The sequence below is a fragment of the Oncorhynchus keta genome, chromosome 28 (assembly GCF_023373465.1).
Source record: "Oncorhynchus keta strain PuntledgeMale-10-30-2019 chromosome 28, Oket_V2, whole genome shotgun sequence".
NCBI lineage: Eukaryota > Metazoa > Chordata > Actinopteri > Salmoniformes > Salmonidae > Oncorhynchus > Oncorhynchus keta.
The window spans coordinates 69,085,197-69,107,382 of NC_068448.1; the positions used below are offsets into that span (position 1 = coordinate 69,085,197).

At 43.0% G+C, this 22,186-nt stretch overlaps 1 protein-coding gene across 1 annotated transcript in view; it reads left to right on the plus strand.

Moving 5' to 3' along the window:
• Positions 1-960: 960 nt before the first annotated feature.
• Positions 961-22,186, plus strand: part of prkdc (protein kinase, DNA-activated, catalytic subunit) — a 44,546-nt gene continuing 23,320 nt past the window's right edge. The window contains exons 1-41 of the mRNA XM_035741924.2: positions 961-1,238; positions 2,184-2,260; positions 2,376-2,480; positions 2,585-2,659; positions 2,765-2,873; positions 3,139-3,251; positions 4,297-4,396; positions 4,565-4,620; positions 4,742-4,772; positions 4,920-5,077; positions 6,095-6,241; positions 6,444-6,608; positions 6,818-6,986; positions 7,342-7,391; positions 7,687-7,830; positions 8,258-8,407; positions 8,584-8,702; positions 8,952-9,111; positions 9,692-9,757; positions 9,863-9,982; positions 10,146-10,305; positions 10,472-10,578; positions 10,668-10,758; positions 11,139-11,302; positions 11,559-11,711; positions 13,695-13,802; positions 14,023-14,249; positions 14,383-14,477; positions 14,687-14,789; positions 14,915-15,048; positions 16,301-16,531; positions 16,707-16,933; positions 17,288-17,496; positions 17,720-17,852; positions 18,054-18,212; positions 18,531-18,734; positions 18,914-19,102; positions 19,241-19,345; positions 19,707-19,874; positions 21,464-21,591; positions 21,685-21,892. Coding sequence (XP_035597817.1) covers positions 1,070-1,238; positions 2,184-2,260; positions 2,376-2,480; positions 2,585-2,659; positions 2,765-2,873; positions 3,139-3,251; positions 4,297-4,396; positions 4,565-4,620; positions 4,742-4,772; positions 4,920-5,077; positions 6,095-6,241; positions 6,444-6,608; positions 6,818-6,986; positions 7,342-7,391; positions 7,687-7,830; positions 8,258-8,407; positions 8,584-8,702; positions 8,952-9,111; positions 9,692-9,757; positions 9,863-9,982; positions 10,146-10,305; positions 10,472-10,578; positions 10,668-10,758; positions 11,139-11,302; positions 11,559-11,711; positions 13,695-13,802; positions 14,023-14,249; positions 14,383-14,477; positions 14,687-14,789; positions 14,915-15,048; positions 16,301-16,531; positions 16,707-16,933; positions 17,288-17,496; positions 17,720-17,852; positions 18,054-18,212; positions 18,531-18,734; positions 18,914-19,102; positions 19,241-19,345; positions 19,707-19,874; positions 21,464-21,591; positions 21,685-21,892 — 5,586 coding nt within the window. The 5' untranslated portion in view covers positions 961-1,069. The remainder of the gene's footprint in view (positions 1,239-2,183; positions 2,261-2,375; positions 2,481-2,584; positions 2,660-2,764; positions 2,874-3,138; positions 3,252-4,296; positions 4,397-4,564; positions 4,621-4,741; positions 4,773-4,919; positions 5,078-6,094; positions 6,242-6,443; positions 6,609-6,817; positions 6,987-7,341; positions 7,392-7,686; positions 7,831-8,257; positions 8,408-8,583; positions 8,703-8,951; positions 9,112-9,691; positions 9,758-9,862; positions 9,983-10,145; positions 10,306-10,471; positions 10,579-10,667; positions 10,759-11,138; positions 11,303-11,558; positions 11,712-13,694; positions 13,803-14,022; positions 14,250-14,382; positions 14,478-14,686; positions 14,790-14,914; positions 15,049-16,300; positions 16,532-16,706; positions 16,934-17,287; positions 17,497-17,719; positions 17,853-18,053; positions 18,213-18,530; positions 18,735-18,913; positions 19,103-19,240; positions 19,346-19,706; positions 19,875-21,463; positions 21,592-21,684; positions 21,893-22,186) is intronic.

Sequence of the window (22,186 nt, forward strand, 5' to 3'; positions counted from 1 at the left end):
AGACTGTTGCGACAAGCGCTGATGATGTACGATCAGGCCCAGTTCCCTAGATACAGATTATGTCTAGTCCTGGACTAAAAAGTACATCCAATTGAGAGTCTCTATTGAACATGCTTCTAAATCCAAGACTAGTCTTAATCTGTACCTGGGAAACTGGCCCGTAATGTCTTAATGAATGTGGGAGATAAAGGTTTAAAAGGCTGGAATTAAGATTGTTGCACACTGATGATGTAAGTGATTAGAGGAATTCTGGTTTGCCAGAATGATGAGAGGGAAGATTGTCCTCATTTTTAGATGTATGTCCTCATTTTTAGATTTATGTCTGATTTTTCTGTTTTTTTCAGCCTCTTTCTTTTTCCACATTCGTTTTGGCTATTTCACTATTGTAAGTGTTGTTACTCGTTACTGTACTAAGTCTAGTGATTTGTGTGTGTAAACAAAGTGGGGTTTAGTCTGATGATGAATGTCGTAACTGGCTGAACTGCCATTATTAAACCTTACGAAAAGATGGACAGTGATCTTCTTTTGTTAGTATTCAGATTACTGCCAACCTACACATTGCTCTCTACAGACTGTAGAGTGCACACTAACTCAACTTTCTGTGTCATGGTTTTTGGCTTCCAAAATAAATAAATAAAAACAATATTTCCCCATAGGAATAGAATCGATACTCCATGCCAGTAGATTACGCTGTTTACAGTTGCATGCGTTTAGCGTTGACGACTACAGGGGTATATTCAGGATCTTTTCAGCGTTGCTTGAGCATTTGAAAACGACGATACATTTAAGGTTACTTATTAGACTTGTGACACAATCGCTGCCTGTTGAAAGGATAATCTATGCTAGAATGAAATATTATTGCAATATAAATTAGAATTTGATTGAGATTGCTACATTTTAAACAATTGACATCTGATTTCCGGGTTTGTAACGTTTTTGAACATCATGCTTGGTCGTGAATACACTTTTGATGGGAGTGTTTAAACTTCTAGATGTATTTCTGGTCGCGCGCGTATGAATGTTGTTGATGTGTTCTAAGGATACCTAGCAGTGGCTAGATTGGTTTAACATGTCCTCCGACAACAAAGTTGAGGTTGTTGGAGGGATTCAAGGGCATCTTCTGAAACTTCATGCAGCTCTCTCAGATGGCGACACAAGAGATGCAGCGCTAAGATGTCATGACATTATCGGGGACTTGGGGCAAGAATGCATGCTAACGAACAGCGAGAACGAGCTGGGTAAGGTTCACTGTTGGTCTATATAAGGTGTGCAATATATTAACTTCAATTGTCAGACCCAAACAGCATAACGTTAACTAGCTATGTAGATATCATAGCAATTTAGCTAGCAAGTATAGATTTGCGCCTTGGCTTGCTAATGCTGGGGGGTATTCATGTAGCCTATTCTGTTGCAAAACGTTTCTTAAACGGGAAGGGACCTATCTGAATTTGTCTAATATAAACTCTCGTTTTCGTTTGGAGGAAACGGTTTCTGTTGCAAAACGTTTTGCTACATAATTGGCGTAATGATTACATACCTTCCTAATGAACGAATACTGGCACAGACTGGGCACCTGTTTGAGACAATGGCCAGAGGCATTTTTTGAGATGCTAATAATCAGTTACACATGCGCATTGCATCCATCTTGAATGATTCCAGACGTCCCCATTCACATGTCATTTGAGATTAACTATGTAGGTAATAGTGATTTAAGACCCTAAATTAGCGTGTTTCTCAATGTTGTTTCATTCTAAGGACTAAAGAGGTCCTTACTTTTTTGTAACTCTTGACTAGCAGGCCTGCTACACCTGAGGCTCTGGTCAGCAGCATTGCATGCTTGTCCACACTATGGGAAGATCTCAGTTGCATACTCACGTACTCTCCTAGTCTCCTTCTCAAAACCCATTGGATGAGAGCCAGAAGTCTCTCATTTCTGATCTCCTCCAATGGGTTTTGAGAAGGAGGTGAAAGGAGAGGACAGGAGGACTAGCAATTGAGATCTTCCCTAGCTTTCAACAATCCGTTGGGGTCAGGGAGGCAAGTCTACGCTGATCTATGATGCTATTCTAATTCTGTAGGGACTATACAACATAGTGTTTTTGTAAAATATAGAATTACCTGTTTGTTTATGAAGTGGTGAGTGAGTGACATCAAGTAATTGATTGATTTGTTTTCTCTTGAAGCTTTACATGCATCCCTGTTGTTCTCAAATGAAGATGGGTTGCTCAACTTTCTTCGAAAATCACTGGCATGGGAAGAGGTTAGTGCAAATGAATGAAGTCAATGAAAATCTGTTCCCCAATTGAAATGTAGAAGTACAGTCCCGTTCTATTTTGTTGTTGTTGCCATGATGACTGGTTCATATTTAAATGCAGCTCCGGGATACAAGAGTTGAGACCATCAATCTACTGGACAAGTTCTTGCAGAGGATATCTACAAGCGTCAAGGGTTGGGAGAAGACTTATGCCATTGAGATCAAGGTATGTTGTCTATTTTTTTAAATTTGTATTTATACATTTTGAAGTTATTTTTATTTGACACCTTGGACTCCTCAGTATTAACTCCATCCTTCCTCTGTTCGTAGGACATATGCTTGGTTGTGTACACAAAGGACAAAGCTGCAAAATGCAAGACACCAACATTAGATCTCCTGATCAAGGTTAATGATTAACATGCATTCATGTGATAATGTTTTTATTGAAAACTGGTTAAATGACACCATCTTTTTACTAAATGTCAGTTTTCCATTTCCTAACTGTTATAGGTTCTCTATTTAACTAAGGACTCCAGCATTGCTCAGGATTTAAAAGTTGGTAAAATATTCGACAAATTCTATTTCGAGCTCTCCTACAAGAACAAAATCGCAGATACAGGTGAGTGTTAATTTCCTTCTTGATGGGGGTCATATTGACAGTGTGAAAAAGCAGGCACCTTCAAGTAGGTGTCGCAGAATAGCTTTCAATAGGGCCCCACATATTCATCCATGTTTACTGACCTACCTTGTAATTCCAATGTTTCCAGTGGCATAGGAATCACTCTGTCTGCTCTCTCTATAATGCAGTATACTATAACACTAGTTTACCTGTAAGTCCTATTGACACTGATTTGTGTTTCTGATTTGTCTTATTTTTTCAAAAGTTCTCAGTAAAATCTATGAGCTCTTAGGAGTTTTGGGTGAGGTCCATCCCAGCGAAATGGTCAACCACTCAGATAAACTCTACAGAGCCTATTTAGGAGAGCTGAAACTTCAGGTACATCCCATATAAAGTAGACTAGGGGTCAGCAACAGGTGGCCCGCAGGCCAAAACCGTCCCCTCAAAACAACTGTAAATTCACCAGGAATTCAGCTAAAATGAGTTTTATTTAGTAAATCTGTTCCCAAGTATTTCCATGAATAAAAAAAGAGACATACAGTTGTGGACAAATATAAAGACACAGCGGTCAAAGTCGTCACTACAGACCCGGGATCGATCCCAGGGTGTGTCACAACCGGCCGTGACCGGGAGTCCCATAGGGCGGCGCACAATTGGCCCAGCGTCGTCCGGGTTAGGGGAGGGTTTGGCCAGAGAGGCTGGCCGGAGGGGCCATTACTTGGTTCATCACGCACTAGCGACTCCTGGTGGCGGGCTGGGTGCCTGCAGGCTGACTTTGGTCATAAGTTGAATGATATTTCCTCTGACACATTGTTGCAGCTGGCTTCCGGGTTAAGCGGGCAGGAGTTAAGAAGTGCGGTTTGGCGGGTCATGTTTCGGAAGACGCATGACTCGACCATCGCCTGTCCCGAGCACTTTGGGGAGTTGCAGCGATAAGACGATTAAAATTGGGTAAAAAAAAATAATATATACTTTTTAATTTTGTCCATGTCAAATTTGTCTTTATTTTCTAAATTACAATTTTAAACTTAAGTTTACAAAAATAAAATTGGTTCTGCATTTTTGAAAATCCATAACAGGTTGTGGAGAATTATTTAAGAAATGTGCAAGGGTGTCTATCTATTTGGCCACAACTTTATGTGATCGTGTCTCATTGTAATCAAGATATTAAATAATTGTTATTTTCAAGTATCAAGTTGGTCAATTTTCAGTGTACAAAGTATTATAATTCTGTACCGTAAACATCCGGTCCGACAAAAATCGTCCCCCGGCTGAATCTAGTTGCCTATCCCTGCAGTAGACTGTGTGGTATTTGAGCCGTGTTCATTGTGCAATATTTAGGCCTACAGTTCAATTCCAATCGATTTTGTTGTGTGTATTGAATTTAATTTTCTTTTGGTTGCAATGTTGAAACCATTTTTAGATGACTTCATCGACAAAGGAGCCAAAGCTTACTGTTGTGGCTGGATGTTTGAGAGGGATTACGGCACTAATGGTTAATTTCACCAAGTCAGTGGAAGACGGTGTGTGTGTTTTGTGTTTATTGCCTTTACTTAACTGAATGTGTTGCTCCTGTATGGAAAGCTTTTTTTCCAGTCGTAAATCTTCTGATTTCTCAGCACCAATAAAGTGACTTTGTCTTCAGGTCATCCTGTATTTTCCATATTTAATTTTTTTTATTTTTTCTTTAGACCCAGGAACCTCAAAGGAAATATTTGAGTATGCCTTGAAGACAATTAGTCCTCAGGTTGGTAAAATGTTGTACAATTAGTGCTCTCAATATCCTACGTGGTAGCGTACAGGTTGTCTAATGTGAGCAATAGGACTGTTCCTCCCTCCGTTTATTTCACGTCCTCTCTTTTCAACAGGTGGAGATGTGCCGTTATGCTGTCACCTTTGGTAAGATTTACTGCATTGAGTGCCAAATTATTTGCTAAATAATTTTCACTTTCATGACTACTCCTTTGTTTCCATTGCACCAGGCAATCTCAATCAAATGCAGCATTGTTTGAGCTTGACAATAAGCCATTTTTTTACACTTTGTAGCTGGACTGCGATTGTTAGCAAAGCATGCAGCTCAATTCAGCCACTTGCTGATGGACCACTACAGAGCCTTGTTTGATGTCATGTCCAAGCTGTGTGGACACATCAACCAGGAGATGAAGAAGACCAGTTACTATGCCTTGGAGTCCTTCCTCAAACAGGTGGGCTTACCACATCCCTGAAAGCCAGTATGTAGTTAGGGGCAATTCCATGGTAACAGAATGATGCTGATACTCCGATATTTCACTTTAAAATGTATTTAAAGCAAACCAATGAAAAACAATGTCTACAAAACAATGTCTACTGAACATTTGACAGAAACACATTTACTTGAAGAACAGTGCAGATGCAAAGTTTGGTAACCGAATGACAGAACAAACCGTAATGCAGTTCAATAAATAAAGTTAAGAAAATGTTTACTAAGTAAACTGAAGTAAAAAATGTAATAAAAAGTAACACAATAAAATAACAACAATGAGGCTATATACAGGGGGTACCGGTACCGAGTCAGAGTGCGGGGGTACAGGTTAGTCGAGGTAATTTGTACATGTAGGTCGGGGTAAAGTGACTCTGCATAGATAATAAACAGCGAGTAGCAGCAGTGTAAAAACAAAGGGGGGTCAATGTAAATAGTCCGGGTGGCCATTTGATAAATTGTTTTTTAGTCCTAGACTTGGCGCTCCGGTATCGCTTGCCATTAGGAAGCAGAGAGCACAGTCTATGACGAGGGTGGCTAGAGTCTATGAGCCCTAAAAATTCTCAATCTGCACGGTTCTTCAAGTAAATGTGTTTCTGTATAGTTTTCCATGGAAATTGTTAAAAGTATTCCTTGTGCATCGAGTTGTATGGTTGGTTTAACTTTGAAATCATTGGTTTTTGTTTGACCTACATTTTGAAATGGAAAAATCGGAGTCTCTGTGTCATTCTGTTACCGTGGAACTGCCGACAGACAAATTAATGGTGGCGTTTTATTTGTTGACCTTTTTTTCTAGCAGTTGCTACACAAAAGGGCGTCCGTTCATTTGTCCCCTATACTTATTGTTTCATAAGATATAGGTCATGTTTCACTTGAGAGGATTTTTATGAATAACCGTATTTCTATTCCTTTGTTTTGCAAGGAATAGTGTGTTTCCTTTTTGCCCTGAGAAATATAACTGTTTGTTGGATTATCGCTTTAGGTTGCTCTCCAGGTGGCAGAGAATGTTGAGGAGCACAAAGGCAAGCTCAAGTTCTTCATGCAGAAGTTCTGTGCCATAATCAAGACCATGGACTCTACTCACAAGGAGCTCTCCATTGCTATCCGTGGCTATGGGTTCTTTGCAGCGGTACGTTTCTACTTTCTCCCCTCATCCCTTTGGGCTTGTCCTGCTGGAAAAGCCACTGACTGGTTTGTTGTTATGTTGTAAGTATGCTACAGTTAGTCACTGATATGTACATGCATTTGGAGTTGTGATATATTTAATTTATCCAGTGCACTGTTTATTTTGCATTACTGAACCATTTATTGTATAATTGTTGCTGTTGCAGCCATGTAAAGTGGTTTGCCCTCAAGACGTGGACCTGATGTACACAGAGCTGATTCAACGCTGCAAACAGATGTACCTCACGGAGTCCGACGGAGAGGAGGACAAAGTTTACCAGCTCCCCAGCTTCTTGGACTCCATTGCCAGTGTCATCATCCACCTAGACAAGGTAACCCCAGAACCCAGTCCAAATGAACCCCTCCCCTTCCGAAATCTGAAAAATACTTACCCCCGCGAAATCGTGATTTGTCCAAATAATCAGTGATGCTAAATCTAGCGCACCGCAATAATTGTTCCTATGTTCCAACCGATGTAACTTTAGTTACAGATGGTAATGAGACTAGCATTACCATATCACTGTTTATCGTTCACCCACAGATCCCTGAGGTCTACACACCTGTGCTAGAGCGCCTCCTGGTGGTACAGATCGACAGCTTCCCTCAGTACAGCGTGAGAATGCAGCCCACCTGCACTCGTGCCATCGTCAAGGTGCTTGTCGCCATGGCATCCAAGGGTCCAGTATTCTGGAGCTTCATCAGTTCTGTGGGTGAGTTGAAGAAACTGAGTCAGACTCTGGCCTATAATATATGCCATTTATGGAGGCCTTCAAAAACCATTTATAAAGCCATCATAGTTGCTTCACAAACCATTTAAGCTACAATCATTTAGGCTGTAAACAAATGCCATGCTAGGTAGAGGCTGCAAAGGCTTTTGACACAATCGCCAAAGTGCCAGATGTAAGGACATTTTTCTAAAGCCTTTGTTGTACGTGTATAGTATTAATAAAATCTATATCGACCTTATAAAGGGTTTATGAAGGCCTCATTAAGTCGTCAAAGTTGTTGTTATCGTAACTTCTGATGCATCACTATGCCAGAATTGTTTTATTTTTCTCCTTTCAGTGCACCAGGGCTTGATTCGTGTTTGTTCGAAGCCAGTTGTCCTTCCTGAGGTAAGGTCATTTTGGCCCTACATTATGCCACTGTTTTAATGCTCTAATATGAGAATATCATACATTCCTTACATGGACTGTGATCTATGCGTTGTTGACCTTGTTTTCATCAACTCTACTTAGTTGCATAGTTTTGTTATTTAAATGTATACTTTAAATGTATATTTTCTTTAACCATGATTGAAAATTGGCAGGATAGTGTATTGTCAGTCAGTTGGGAGGATGGGATATTGTCAGTTGGCGGGATCAGTTGTTGTCATTGGGAACTTGTTAATGGTGGTAACTGTTCTGTTAGGAGGGGGAGAACGCTCAGAGTGTCACCGGGACTGGTGGGGAGTCTGCAGAGGCTTCTCAAATGCAGACTGGGAAATGGAGGGTTCCCTCTTGTCGCGACTACCTGGATCTATTCAGGGGTCTCTTGGACTGTGATCATCTAAAGGTGTGTGTGTGTGACCAGTTAGGGTGCTGTTCGAAGCAGATCCTGGTTAAAATAGGATTTTTCTCTTTCAGATACTTTAACTGACTTGATTAAGCTTGGCCTGGCGCAGTAGAATAGTCCTACAAGTGTAAACGCCACTCATTTAGCTCTGCAGGCAGGCTCTATCAAAGATAACAAATACTATTTGAACCCATGTCTGGTTCTAAGGGGAAAGATGTTTTTAATCTTCCTTGCTCAGTTTGGTTCTCTTAGCCTAGTTAGTCCTCAACTAATCTCGGTTAACCCAGAACTTAAATTGTGCATAATTTGGTTAGACGCTACCATTTATGCTTACGTAGTCTGTCCATGAGAGATTAGTCCTCCTCATACAGTGTTGGTTGATGAAGTGTTCCTTGCTATCAATGACTCAAAATGTCCTCTGCTGTAGGACACTGGGTTTCTCGACACGGGGTTTGAAACCCAGAACGCTACCCTGAGGTCTTTGAGCCGCCTGCTTTATGATGAACTGGTGAAATCCATCCTGAGGATTGTGGAGAAGCTGGACCTCTCAGTTCAGAATGTCAACACAGAGAAGGAGGTGAGACCTCTTCTGATAATAACTTTTGATTTGTGGTGAATCATTTTTTTAAACGGTCACCACTGATGTGTCCCGGCTTTAGCCGATGAATAAAGATGTGCCACGCGTGAAAATAATTGATATTGTAAACAAATGAGAATCTCTCATTGATCAATATGTGGTTTGTGTTGTCATAGGGTCAGGATGACCAGGTCAGCAGCAGTATGGTTCTGCCGTCCTCTGATCCAACAGCCCACCTCCTTCCCAACAAACCCAAGGACTTCACTGCCTTCATCAACCTGGTTGATTTCTGCAGGTACCAGTACCAGTCCCCATCCACTAGCCTGGTCCCAGATCTCTGTGTGCTGTCTGGCATAACAACAACTATAGAAAGCGGCTATACAGCACAGATCTGTGACTTAGTTTTTTATTTAGTGAATGGGAGGAATCTTCAATGCAGCCTAAATCATCCAGTGCTTTCAAGCCAAGTATTTGTATGTCAGTTTGGCACCTGAGTCCGTACCTCTAGTTACATTATGAGGCCTCTATCTGTTTGTCCTTGTAGTGAGTTGCTCCTGAAGAAGCGTCTGGACTATTTTGGGCAGTGGGTGTACCCTTTGAGCCACGAGCTGATCCTTCAGTCCATAAGAGCCCCGCTTGTCAGTGGCTTCTACAAGCTACTCTCTGTCTCCATGGAAGTAGCCAAGAGAATCAAGTACTTCCAGGTAAACCGTGTTCATCAATTCCATCCCATTACTATTCTTTGAAAAGATGTTTGATATAATTTGCGCTGTATGCACTTGCAACTCCAGCGTCGTGGGTTTGATTCCCTCTTGGGTCATATGCACTATCTATTCAGTCACTGCACTGGATAAAAGTTTAGAACTAAAGGTTATATATGCCACGTAGACACAGCTGTATGTTCTACAACTTGATGGCTGATGTACATGTGATGTACATATGTGATTTACATGTGATGTACATGATGGCTGATGTACATGTGATGTACATGTGATGTGATGTACATGATGGCTGATGTACATGTGATGTGATATGATGGCTGATGTACATATGATGGCTGATGTACATGTGATGTACATATGATGGCTGATGTACATGATGGCTGATGTACATGTGATGTGATGTACATGTGATGTGATGTACATGTGATGTGATATACATGATGGCTGATGTACATGTGATGTGATGTGATGTACATGTGATGTGATGTGATGTACATGATGGCTGATGTACATGTGATGTGATGTACATGATGGCTGATGTACACTATACTTTCTTTAACAGGGTGTCGGATCCAAAAGCGCTCAAAGCAGCGCCTGCTTTGCACTCTTCTCAAAGTTTGGAAAAGAGGTACAGCACGACTACTTTTTGAATCCACTCTAGAACGAGAAGAGCGGTGTTAAAGGCCAGATTGTTTGGTCAGAGTGATGTACTGGAATGTCACTGTCTCCTTAGGTGGCTGTGAGAATGAAGCAGTATAAAGATGAGCTCCTGGCCTCCTGCTTGACCTTCGTTCTCTCCCTTCATCATGACATAGTTGCTCTGGACATCAAGGCATACATCTCCCCACTTCAGGTGGGGAGCTTCCTCTCATGAGGGTTTATTACTGGTTTACCTAAAACATTTCAACTCAACATATAACTACCTACCTGGTACGAAGTCATGTACATGTATAGGTGCTGTTTTCAATTCATCCCAATTGATGACGTAACCGCTCTCTGGGATTGGTGTACCCCAGGTGGCTCTGAAGCTGGGCCTGAGCCATGCCCCACTGGCCAATGCAGCGCTGGACGCTCTAGAGTCGTGGTCGTCACGTATTCCCCGAGACACCATGCAGCCATACTATAGGGAGATCCTGCCCCACCTCCACGGATACCTGAAAACAGCCGCTGCTGACGGTGATTTGACCTCGCTGTCCATCCATCCATTCTTGCTTACTTTCAGTCTGGAAAGGAAATTACAAAGAATATCTTTGTTCTATTTGGCTGTACTTCCCTCAGGGAATCTGACCTACTTGTTTGTTCGGTATGCTATAATTCTGTTCCCCTTTTGTCTTGGTTGCAGACAAGGATGAGAGCCCCTGGGAGGTGACGTCTCTATCCACGGGAAAAGAAAAAGGATACAGCAAAGTGATGGCTAAGCTCCTGAAGAGATCCAAGAAGGTTGCCATGGTAATAACTAGTAGGAGTCATTTTCCTGGCTATAAGTAACCGAAGCATAAGTTTCTCAAATATTAATTACATGATGTTTTGTTTGTCAGGAGGAAGCTTCTCCCATTGCCATGGTGAGGAAGAGGGTGGTGCGGTTGCTGGGACACCTGGGAGGGCAGCTGAACAGGAATCTGGTGACCGGTGAGGATCTAGATGTATTTTACAACTACCACTTTGATTAAACACGATAAACAAATGTGTGTGTGTGTGTGTACTGTATGTATACCTAATATGTGCATCACATGAGGCTGCTGAGGGGAGAATGACTCATAATAATGGCTAGAACGGAGTGAATGGAATGGTATCAACCACATGTGTTTGATGTATTTGATACCATTCCACTGATTCCGCTCCAGCCATTACCACGAGCCCACCCTCCCCAATTAAGGTGTCACCAACCTCCTGTGATGTGTTTGAACGTCTGCATATCAGCTAATTGTATGTCGACCATACCCTCATATCTTTATATATCACCTTTGGTATGTTTCTATAGCTTATATAGGATCTTATTCTCTCACCAGCGACCTCAGCCGAGGAGATGATGAAGAAGTTTGTGGCCTGGGACTCTGAGAAAAGACTGAGCTTCGCTGTGCCTTTCACTGACATGAAGCCCGTCATCTACCTCGACCCCTTTCTACCTCGCATCACAGAGCTGGCGCTGTCAACAAGTGACAGGCAAACCAAAGTATGGCCCCTCAAACTTTGTAAACAAACATATATATTTTTACAAGGAAGCTAGACGGCCCAAAAAATCTGATTAAGTATATATCTGATAGACCTAATAGTTTGGGACTGTTGTGAATGTGTGCAGATCCCTGAAATAAGTAAAAAGAATATAGCTCTATACACGGCATTGAGTTGAATAGAGCCAGCACTTATCCAATGTGCACTTCTCAAGAGTTGTATTTAAAGTTGTTACTGTGTGTATGTGCTGTGTTCAGGTGGCAGCCTGTGAGTTGCTCCATAGCTTGGTGGTATACATGGTGGGCAAGGGTTCTCAGATGGTGGAAGGGAAGAAGGGCAGCCTTCCTATGTACAACCTGCACAAACGCCTGTTTCCTGTGCTGCTCCGGCTCGCCTGCGACGTGGACCAGGTTAGTCCAACTCAATTAATTAAATGTATTTTAATAAAGCCCTTGTTACATTAGCAGTTGTCACAAAGGGCTATACAGATACCCAGCCTAAGCCCCCAAAAAGTGGCTAGGAAAAACTCCCTAGAAAGGCAGGAACCTAGGAAGAAACCTAGAGAGGACCTAGGCTCTAGCTGTGCCTGATGGACTTTAGACAAAACATCAGCTTAAGGCTTAATGTAGCCTTGATATATTTGTATATTTCAGTCATTTAGCAGACACTCTTATCCAGAGCAACTTACAGGAGCAATCTGAGTGAAGTATCTTGCTCAAGGACACATCGGCAGATTTTTCACCTATCAGCTCAGGGATTCGAACCAGCAACCTTTCGGTTACTGGCCTAATGCTCTTAACCGCTAGGCTTGATGTAGCCTTCATGACCACTTTGTAAGGCCTATATATACAGCGCATTTGGAAGGTATTCAGACCCCTTCTCTTTTTCCACATTTTGTTACGTTTCAGCCTTATTCTAAAATGGATTAAATAAAAACAAATCCTCAGCAATCTACACACAATACCCCATAATGACAAAGCAAAAACTGTTTTTTTTAAATGATTGCAAATGTATAAAATATATATATTTTTAAAGATACTTTATTTACATAAGTATTCAGACTCTTTGCGATGAGACTCGAAATTGAGCTCAGGTGCATCCTGTTTCCATTGATCATCCTTGAGATGTTTCTACAACTTGATTGGAGTCTACCTGTGGTAAATTCAATTGATTGGACATAATTTGGAAAGGCACACACCTGTCTATATAAGAGTCCACAGTTGACAGTGCATGTCAGAGCAAAAACCAAGCCATGAGAATTAAGGAATTGTTCGTAGAGCTCCGAGACAGGATTGTGTTGAGGCACAGACCTGGGGAAGGGTACCAAAACATTTCTGCAGCATTCAAGGTCCCCAAGAACACCGTGGCCTCCATCATTCTTAAATGTAAGATGTTTGTAACCACCAAGACTCTTCCTAGGGCTGGCCTGCCTGGCCAAACTAAGCAATCGGGGGAGAAGGGCCTTGGTCAGGGAGGTGCCCAAGAACCCGATGGACAACCATCTCTTCACCACTCCTTTATGGTAGATTGGCCAGACGGAAGCCACTCCTCAGTAAAAGGCACATGACAGCCCACTTGGAGTTAGCCAAAAGGCACATAAAGGACTCTGACCATGAGAAACAAGATTCTCTTGTCTAATGAAACCAAGAATGCCAAGCGTCACGTCTGGAGGAAACCTGGCACCATCCCTACGGTGAATCATGTTGGTGGCAGCATCGTGCTTTGGGGATGTTTTTCAGCGGCAGGGACTGGGCGACTAGTCAGGATCGAGGGAAAGATGAATGGAGCAAAGTACCGAGGGATCCTTGATGAAAACCTGCTCCAAAGCCCTCAAGACCTCAGGCCAAGGTTCACCTTCCAACAGGACAACGACCCTAAGCACACATCCAAGACAAAGCAGGAGTGGCTTCGGGACAAGTCTCTGAATGTCCTTGAGTGGATCAGCCAGAGCCTGGACTTGAACCCAATCAAACATCTCTGGAGAGACCTAAAAATAGCTGTGCAGCGATGCTCCCCATCCAACCTGACAGAGCTTGAGAGGATCTGCAGAGAAGAACTCCCCAAATACAGGTGTGCCATGCTTGTAGTGTCATACGCAAAAAGACTCAAGGCTGTAATCGCTACCAAAGGTGCTTTAACATAGTTCTGAGTAAAGGGTCTGAATACTTATATAAATGTGGTATTTCAGTATTTTTTTTATTTGCTCAATAAATTAACAGTTTTTGCTTTGTCATTATGGGGTATTGTGGTTAGATTGCAGATTTTTTCTTTATCTATTTTAGAATAAGGCTATAATGTAACCAAGTGGAAAAAGTCAAGAGTCTGAAGAGTTTCCGAATACACTGTAGATGCTACAGAAATCATGTATTTGAACCTCAACTTTTTGTTTTCAGGTAACAAGGCAGCTCTTCGAACCACTGGTGATGCAGCTCATCCACTGGTTCACCAACAACAAGAAATTTGAAAGTCAGGACACAGTTGCTGTTTTGGAGGCTATTATGGTCATTCTCCCCTACTGAATTTCAAATACTATTTATTTTTAATAGAATGAAACTGATAGCAAAAGTAGTTGCAACTGCAATGTTCTTCCATGCTTTTGGTCCCATGTTGCCACAATTTGTCACAAATGTATTTCAACCAGGAGTGAATGTGTAAAACTGAAATGTACTAATTCTACAGCAGTTGTTATGAAAGGTTGCTGACGATATAGTTTTTCTTCAGGATGGCGTGATAGACCCTGTGGATAGCACACTTCGAGACTTCTGTGGCCGCTGCATTCACGAGTTCATCAAGTGGTCCATTAAACAGACCACCCCCAAGCAACAAGAGAAGAGCCCAGCCAACATCAAGTCTCTGTTCAAGCGCATCTACAGCCTGGCCCTGCATCCTAATGGTTTTAAGAGGCTGGGTGCTGCTCTGGCTTTCAACAGTATCTACCGACTATTCAGGTAAGGTCTTATTTGATTTTGTGAAGCGTGTTAGTGCAGTAAACGGGACACTCATACTAGGAAATAAAGGAAATGTGGCTAGATTGCCTACACTACAGACTGCAATTTGTTTTTGTTTGCTTTGTCTGTGCAGAGAAGAGAATTCCCTGGTGGAGCAGTTTGTCTTTGAAGCACTGGTGGTATTTGTTGAAAGCCTGGGATTGGCCCATTCAGACGAGAGATCCTTGGGTAAGGATTGTCACTAAATTCCTGTTGGTGCTCTGTTAATCATGATGTTCAATATGAACAAAAGTCCACAAAATAATTAGGTTTTACGTGTGTCCAGAGAGGTCATAATATACATTTAAGATCTTGAGGTGCTGAAATCCAACAATATGCATCATCACGCAAATCCATATATCGCCATAAAGATGAATAAAATCCTTCTACTTCCTTAGGAACCTTGCAACAGTGTGGAAGTGCTATTGACCACCTGAAGAGGATCATCAAATACAAGGCTTCCAACCTCAATCAGCAGAACACCAAGAGGCGGATTCCAAGGTTAGCAATGTACTAGGCTGGCGCTCTTTTGGGATGGTTGCAATTTCGACTTCAAGTACACGCAACTCCGTTTTAAAGCATTTTTTACTTGTATCATTTACTAAATGTTCTCTCTTTTCCACCAGGGGCTTTCCCCCTGATGAAAATGTGTGTTTGTCCGATGTTGTTATGTGGCTTCTGGAGCAGTGTGGGCGACCTCAAACCGAGTGCCGTCACAAGTGCATGGAGCTTTTCTACGAGCTTGTGCCCCTGCTACCAGGTGAACTGTACTTTGTATCTGTTCCTCTGTAAAAAAAAAAAAAAGACAAATGTGACAACACATTCTAACTATAGTATGTTTAAACATTTTATTTTAAACTTCTATTTATTAAGACACATTTAAATAAAAAAGGTAAAATATTTAAATGTGCAATTCTATGGCTCTGAGACAAAGGTCAAACACAATTGACCTGAAAAAGTTGTTTATTTACTGCAATATTATTCAATCAGTCAATCAATGAAATTATAAAGCCCTGGCACCACACCACATTGCACATTTAAATATTTTACCTTTTTAATTTAAATGTCTTAATAAATAGAAGTTTAAAATAAAACAGCAAGCAATATAGATGTAGAAGCATGGTGGCTAGGAAAAACTCTCTAGAAAGGCAGGAACCTAGGAAGAAACCTAGAGATGAACTAGGCCCTGAGGGGTGGTCAGTCCTCTTCTGGCAGTGCCGGGTGGAGATTATAAGAGTACATGGCCATTAAGGCCAGATTGTTCTTCAAGATGTTCAAATGTTCATAGATGACCAGCAGGGTCTGGGGACAGCCAGGAGTCATCAGACTGGGGACAGCCAGGAGTCATCAGACTGGGGACAGCCAGGAGTCATCAGGTCAGGTAGTCCTGAGGCATGGTACTAGGGCTAGGGGGGGGGACACCAGTTAAGACAGGAGAATTACACCAGATATAACAGACTGGGCCTAGCCCCCCGGGACATAGATACTGGAGGCTGAGACGGGGGGGTTGGGTGACACTGACCAGTGGTGTAAAGTACTTAAGTGAAAACACTTTAAAGTACTACTTACGTAGTTTTTGGCGGTATCTGTGCTTTACTCTACTATTTATAGTTTTGGCTACTTTTACTTCATTATTTTCTTTAGGAATCTAGTGTACTTTCTACTCCATACATTTTCTCTGACACCCAAAAGTACTCATTACATTTTAACAGGAAAATGGTTCAATTCACACACTTCTTAAGAGGTCATCCCTACTGCCTCTGATCTGGCGGACTCACTAAACACGAATGCTTTGTTTGTATATGAGTGTTGAACCGTGCCCCTGGCTATCCGTAAATAAAATAAAAACAAGAAAATGTTGCTGTTTGGTTTGCAGGATATAACTAGACCCACCTTGCCAAAGCACAGCCCCCACACGGCTAGAGGGCTATCAACAGACCACCAACTTACTACCCTGAGACAAGGCTTAGTATAGCTCACAAAGATCATAATGGGACTTTTCTTGTCTTTAGGAGAGAGGTCTCCGTCCCAATGGTTGCAGGAGCTGTTGCAGCAGCGTGGTGTGGGCTTCCTCATCTCCAGGCTGGAGGGTGGAGGGCTGCTCTCCCAGCCCACCCTCAGGCACCTGGCCGGCCCCTTCACCGTCAGGGCCGCGCTGCAGTGGATGGACCTGTTGCTGGCCGCCCTCGACTGCTACAACACATTCATCGGCCTACACATCATCAAGCCCCAGCAGATACTAGGTGAGTAAACTCACTGGTGAGCCACACTCGTATGATGAGGGACGTTGCCTGAGACATGAGGACTCGCTTTTAGCTCAGAGGGCTAACAAAGTAGCGTGACGCACAGGAGACCAGGGTTTGAATCCAATATGGTCACACTTGCATTTCAGTCACAAGTTTTTTTCTTTATTGGAAGGCTCTGATGAGAAATCCAGCTTTTTGAATGCCTTGGGCTTCTTCCTTGCTGAACTGGCCACCAAGGAGCTGGAGGCAGCAGAGGGCTGTTTCAGAGCAGGCCAGAGAATCTCCCTTTTCAGTCCCAGAGAGAGAGACCAGTACAACTACAGCAAGTGCACCATCATCGTACGACTCATGGAGTTTGCCACGGTGGTACTGGTCAAATGCCAACAGGACTTTTGGAAGGTGAAGGATTACTTTATGTATATTTTTGGCTTTGTAGACATTTATGGGCACCTCGTTTCTGTGCTAGTGTCCAACAAGACAAAACTCTCAGTACTTCCTGGAAAATGTATGTACATAACCTCTAAATCGCTGACAATTCCCCCATGCAATCACAAGCTGCATGTATTTTTGGGGGAGGATAAAGTGTCAGAAAAGTGTAAAATGTATCCCTTTATCAATTTAATGCCCACTGTCTCGCTGTATTGTTAATTAGGTATGATATCACGGGTCTTCGTTTGCTGCCTTCTGGAAACTTGCAAGATTGTTTACTTGTAGAAATAAACAGATAAATACCCATTTTAACCCTGTCCCTAGCTACTGGAGAAGGATCTGTTTGACTCTGCCTTTTTGGAGCTGGTGGCTCTGACTGTCTGTGAACCCTCGTCTATTGGCTTCAACATGGCTGACCTGGAAGTGATGAAGCACCTGCCAGAGGTGTGTGTTCCCCTGCTGAAGGCCCTGCTGGTCTCACCCTACAGAGAGGATCTGGAGGACAGCCTCAGGAAGAGGATATCCCAGCAAAGGTCTGTATGGTGTTGATTAGTCCTTTGTTTAGGTTAAGATCAGTTCAGTCCCAAACCAACCCCTAGACCATTGTCGTTTTTAAGTAGCCCTTTAAACATGTTAGGTAGACAACTATGGGCTTTATAGGAGTTCTATCATTAATTTTCTTCAGGAAATCATCAGAGCACAGAGTAAATCATAGTGTAGGAATGATGATTAATGATGGGTTTGTGTTGTCTTCAGTGTGGGGAACTTGTGTAGCGTGGACCTTTACCATCCAGACACTTGTACCAGCCATGCCAATATGGAGATGCTTCTCTCTGCCTGCAAACAGATTCACAAAGCAGGCTTCCTCAGCTCCCTTCTGCACAGCCAGGTACTCTTTCTTTCTTTCTTTCTTTCTCTCCTTACCCCTGTCTTACTGATCTACCTGATGCTGCTGAAACATTTAGGCCCAGCTTTACTTAGGCCAGAGTTCAATTGTTGTCTTGTAGTGCACAAATAGTAAATGTTACACACCTTCCCTCTTGTTGAAATCTCTTCACTATGTGACTGTTCTCTCTACTGTGTGTTAAAGGATCTCAGTTACTCACAGTCCCTGGGATCCAAACTCCTCCTGGCGGTATACAAAGGCATCGCCCCCGGAGAGGAGAGGAAGGCCCTCCCTTCCATGGACGTGAGCAGCAGGAGGCTAGCCGACGGACTGGTGCAGCTGTCCTTCTCTCTGGGTGGACAGGTTGGAAACACCTAGCCTAATACAGTCTTTCCCCTAGATTGTTTTGCAGGCGGAGTGCTAAGGCCAACAGAGCAACATCCATGCCCTCTGGCAGTTTGCTGCTTACATGGCAGACTTCTGTTTTTTTTAATCTTTTTGTAAACAATGTATAGCTTCCAAATATGTTTAAAACTTTAATCTCGTAGATAGTCAGTGATTGTATTCATAGCTCCAGCTATGAATTTGAGAGTGGTCACAGATTGCGGCTTGACTCAAGTACTTCATCAAACTCAGTCTCTGCTACGCTTACCTGTTAGTGTTCTGTCGTCATTCTGGCAGAGTGAGCAGCTGGTAGAGCTGCTTTTGAACACCATCATGCTGTCTGTGCCTCTGGCGGGCAGCCGCAAGCAGAACTTCCTCAGCTTCTCTCATGGAGAGTACTTCTACAGCCTCTTCCAGATGACACTCAATGCAGAGCTGCTCAGCAACCTGGATACCACCGTAACGCTGCTCATGAAAGCCGCCACCCAAAACCCTAGCATGGTGAGTAGTAGTGGTCTCATCTAATAAATTATTTAGAATCAAACCTTCGTTCAAATGTCAGGGATTGGGTTGAAAGCAAAATACACATTTCCATGACCTACCAAGAAAATGGACAAAGTAAGATGACCAAAAAGTGTTGTAGAATACATTTGTACATTTCTTTGGTGTCCTTGCAACAGGTTAGCGTGCTGCTGAACGGCATGCTGGACCACAGTTTCCGGGAGCGCTCGATGAGGAAGAGCCAGGGCAGTCGGCTGGTGGAGTGGATACTGCAGAGGTGGGAGCTGCTGAGGCCGTGGTGGGGCAACAACGCCTCCACGTCAGAAAGTAAAACCGCCACCCTCACATTGCTCTCCAAGGTTCTACAGGTGCAGCATAGCCAGATATATATAGGCTTCTTTTCATCTTTTTAAACATGTTTTCATTGTATTTTTGTACCCAGGTTTTTAGCTTGTGTTTAACCTATATGAGTTTATCTAACTATATGTATATCTAATTCTGTGCAGATTGATTCATCTGTGTGCTCCAATGCCGGCCACCAAGCATTCCAACTGGTGTTCTCCACGTTCACTACTCTCATCGTTGACATGGCCCTGCCGTTAAATCTCAAGGTAAAACATTAAGGTCGTTTTAATCAATTTAATCTTCCTGGTTTTTTTTCTTGGTATCTAAAATGTTTATTTTTTATTATTTTTAAGCCCTATTTTATAAGGTATGTTCACTGAAAACTGAGTTGATGGGGATGGGAGAGGGGTCATTTGGTAGCTGTGGATAATTAACTGGCTGTGGTAGCATGGATGGCCAGGTTGGGAACATAAGCCACACTACAATACTAAGTCCTTAATCTTGTTAACAAGTGCTATGGGATTGACTCATAGTCATGGAAAACTGTCTTACCTTTAGTCAAGGGAAGAGGAAAAATGTTAATCACTGTTTTGAGGGAACTATCGCTTTAACCCCACCACTTTTCAGAGCCAGGCACTGATCATGCTGCCATTCTTCACCACCCTGCCGGAGGAGCCCCTGGCCCAGCTGCAGACGTCCCTGGAGGCACTGGTGGCATCCCACTTCCCGATGCAGTCAGACGAGTTCCCCCGTGGCTCCCTGCACCGCAACAACTACATGGACTGTCTTCGAAAGGTAAGGTCAACCAGACCTGGGTTCAAAAATAGTATTTAGGGTATTTCAATTACTTTCAAAGACATTTGGAAGTAAGTATTTCAATATTATTTAATTGAAAATACAAGTCGTTGAATATTGGAATGTATTTGTAAATACACTTGGAAATTATTTGAAAATACTCAAATACACTCCCATGCATTTAACCTAGGTATTTAAAAATAGTATTTAACATAAGTATTAAAAATACTTAAAAATACTTCCAATAGAAGTAGTTGATTCGGGACACATTATTTGAACATACTCACTACAAAGAAAAATAATAATTTTACATTTACATTTAAGTCATTTAGCAGACGCTCTTATCCAGAGCGACTTACAAATTGGTGCATTCACCTTATGACATCCAGTGGAACAGCCACTTTACAATAGTGCATCTAAATCTTTTAAGGGGGTGAGAAGGATTACTTTATCCTATCCTAGGTATTCCTTAAAGAGGTGGGGTTTCAGGTGTCTCCGGAAGGTGGTGATTGACTCCGCTGTCCTGGCGTCGTGGGGAGTTTGTTCCACCATTGGGGGCCAGAGCAGCGAACAGTTTTGACTGGGCTGAGCGGGAACTGTACTTCCTCAGTGGTAGGGAGGCGAGCAGGCCAGAGGTGGATGAACGCAGTGCCCTTGTTTGGGTGTAGGGCCTGATCAGAGCCTGGAGGTACTGAGGTGCCGTTCCCCTCACAGCTCCGTAGGCAAGCACCATGGTCTTGTAGCGGATGCGAGCTTCAACTGGAAGCCAGTGGAGAGAGCGGAGGAGCGGGGTGACGTGAGAGAACTTGGGAAGGTTGAACACCAGACGGGCTGCGGCGTTCTGGATGAGTTGTAGGGGTTTAATGGCACAGGCAGGGAGCCCAGCCAACAGCGAGTTGCAGTAATCCAGACGGGGGAGATGACAAGTGCCTGGATTAGGACCTGCGCCGCTTCCTGTGTGAGGCAGGGTCGTACTCTGCGGATGTTGTAGAGCATGAACCTACAGGAACGGGCCACCGCCTTGATGTTAGTTGAGAACGACAGGGTGTTGTCCAGGATCACGCCAAGGTTCTTAGCGCTCTGGGAGGAGGACACAATGGAGTTGTCAACCGTGATGGCGAGATCATGGAACGGGCAGTCCTTCCCCGGGAGGAAGAGCAGCTCCGTCTTGCCGAGGTTCAGCTTGAGGTGGTGATCCGTCATCCACACTGATATGTCTGCCAGACATGCAGAGATGCGATTCGCCACCTGGTCATCAGAAGGGGGAAAGGAGAAGATTAATTGTGTGTCGTCTGCATAGCAATTTTAAAAAGAAATACTCAAATACACCTGTATTTGAGCTCTGGTCTGCCATCAACTTTAATAGTTAAGACCTAAGTCCCTCCAACATTGTTCTTACACCAGTCCACTTTAAATCCATAAGGGGGTGGAGAAGTGGACACTTCGGTAGACCAGTAGTGTTCTAATGGCTCAGGTGGTGGGCGCATAGTTCTTGCAACATCCGGGTTCTGGGTTTGATTCCCGCCACATATATTTAATGATATCTTGAATTATTCTTGTACATTATCATGAATGTCACTCCTTTTCAGTTTTTGGATGCCCTAGAACTCTCTCAAAGTCCTCTTCTGCTGAAATTAATGGCCGGAGTTCTGTGCCGCGATACAAAGCACATTATGGAGGACTTGTTCCAAACGTGTTTCCAGAGAATTGCTAGACGGTGAGTGAGGCACTTATTTCCCCCACCGTGTTTAGATCAGTGTTGGTTTCTCCAAGTGTAAGGTGGATAGAAAACTGTTATGTGTGTGAGCAGGTCCAGTGGTGAGCGAATGGTGCAGCTGTTATGTGCTGTGTACAAGACCATCCAGCAGGGTGACGTGCCTGTCCCCTCCATGCTCCAAGCCATGCTGGAGAGAGTGCTGCTACCATTAGCCTCTTACTGCAGTCCAAAAGCCCTGGCTGAATTCTTCAGCGCTAACGTCGGTGACATCATGGCGGCGCTGCTCGCTCGCTTTACCAAGGTCTGTTGGTTGCTTTCTTGTTATCTGTATTTAATATTCTGCAGTCTTTTACCGTGGTGGAACATTAATGACAAGTGTAAAGAGCTTTGGCTTTTGTGGAATCTACAAGGTTCATTGCTTTAATCTGTTATATGACGGGGCGTGTGCTTTACTGAAAAGGTCTGAAAACATTTTAAAATAACATAGAGAACTTAGTGTTTTGGTGTAGATCTGCTGTCACGTGTAAGGCTTGAAGTGTTATTTGACTTAGCCTAATTAGAAAATTAATTTTGTTTTTGCAGATAAACTTAATCC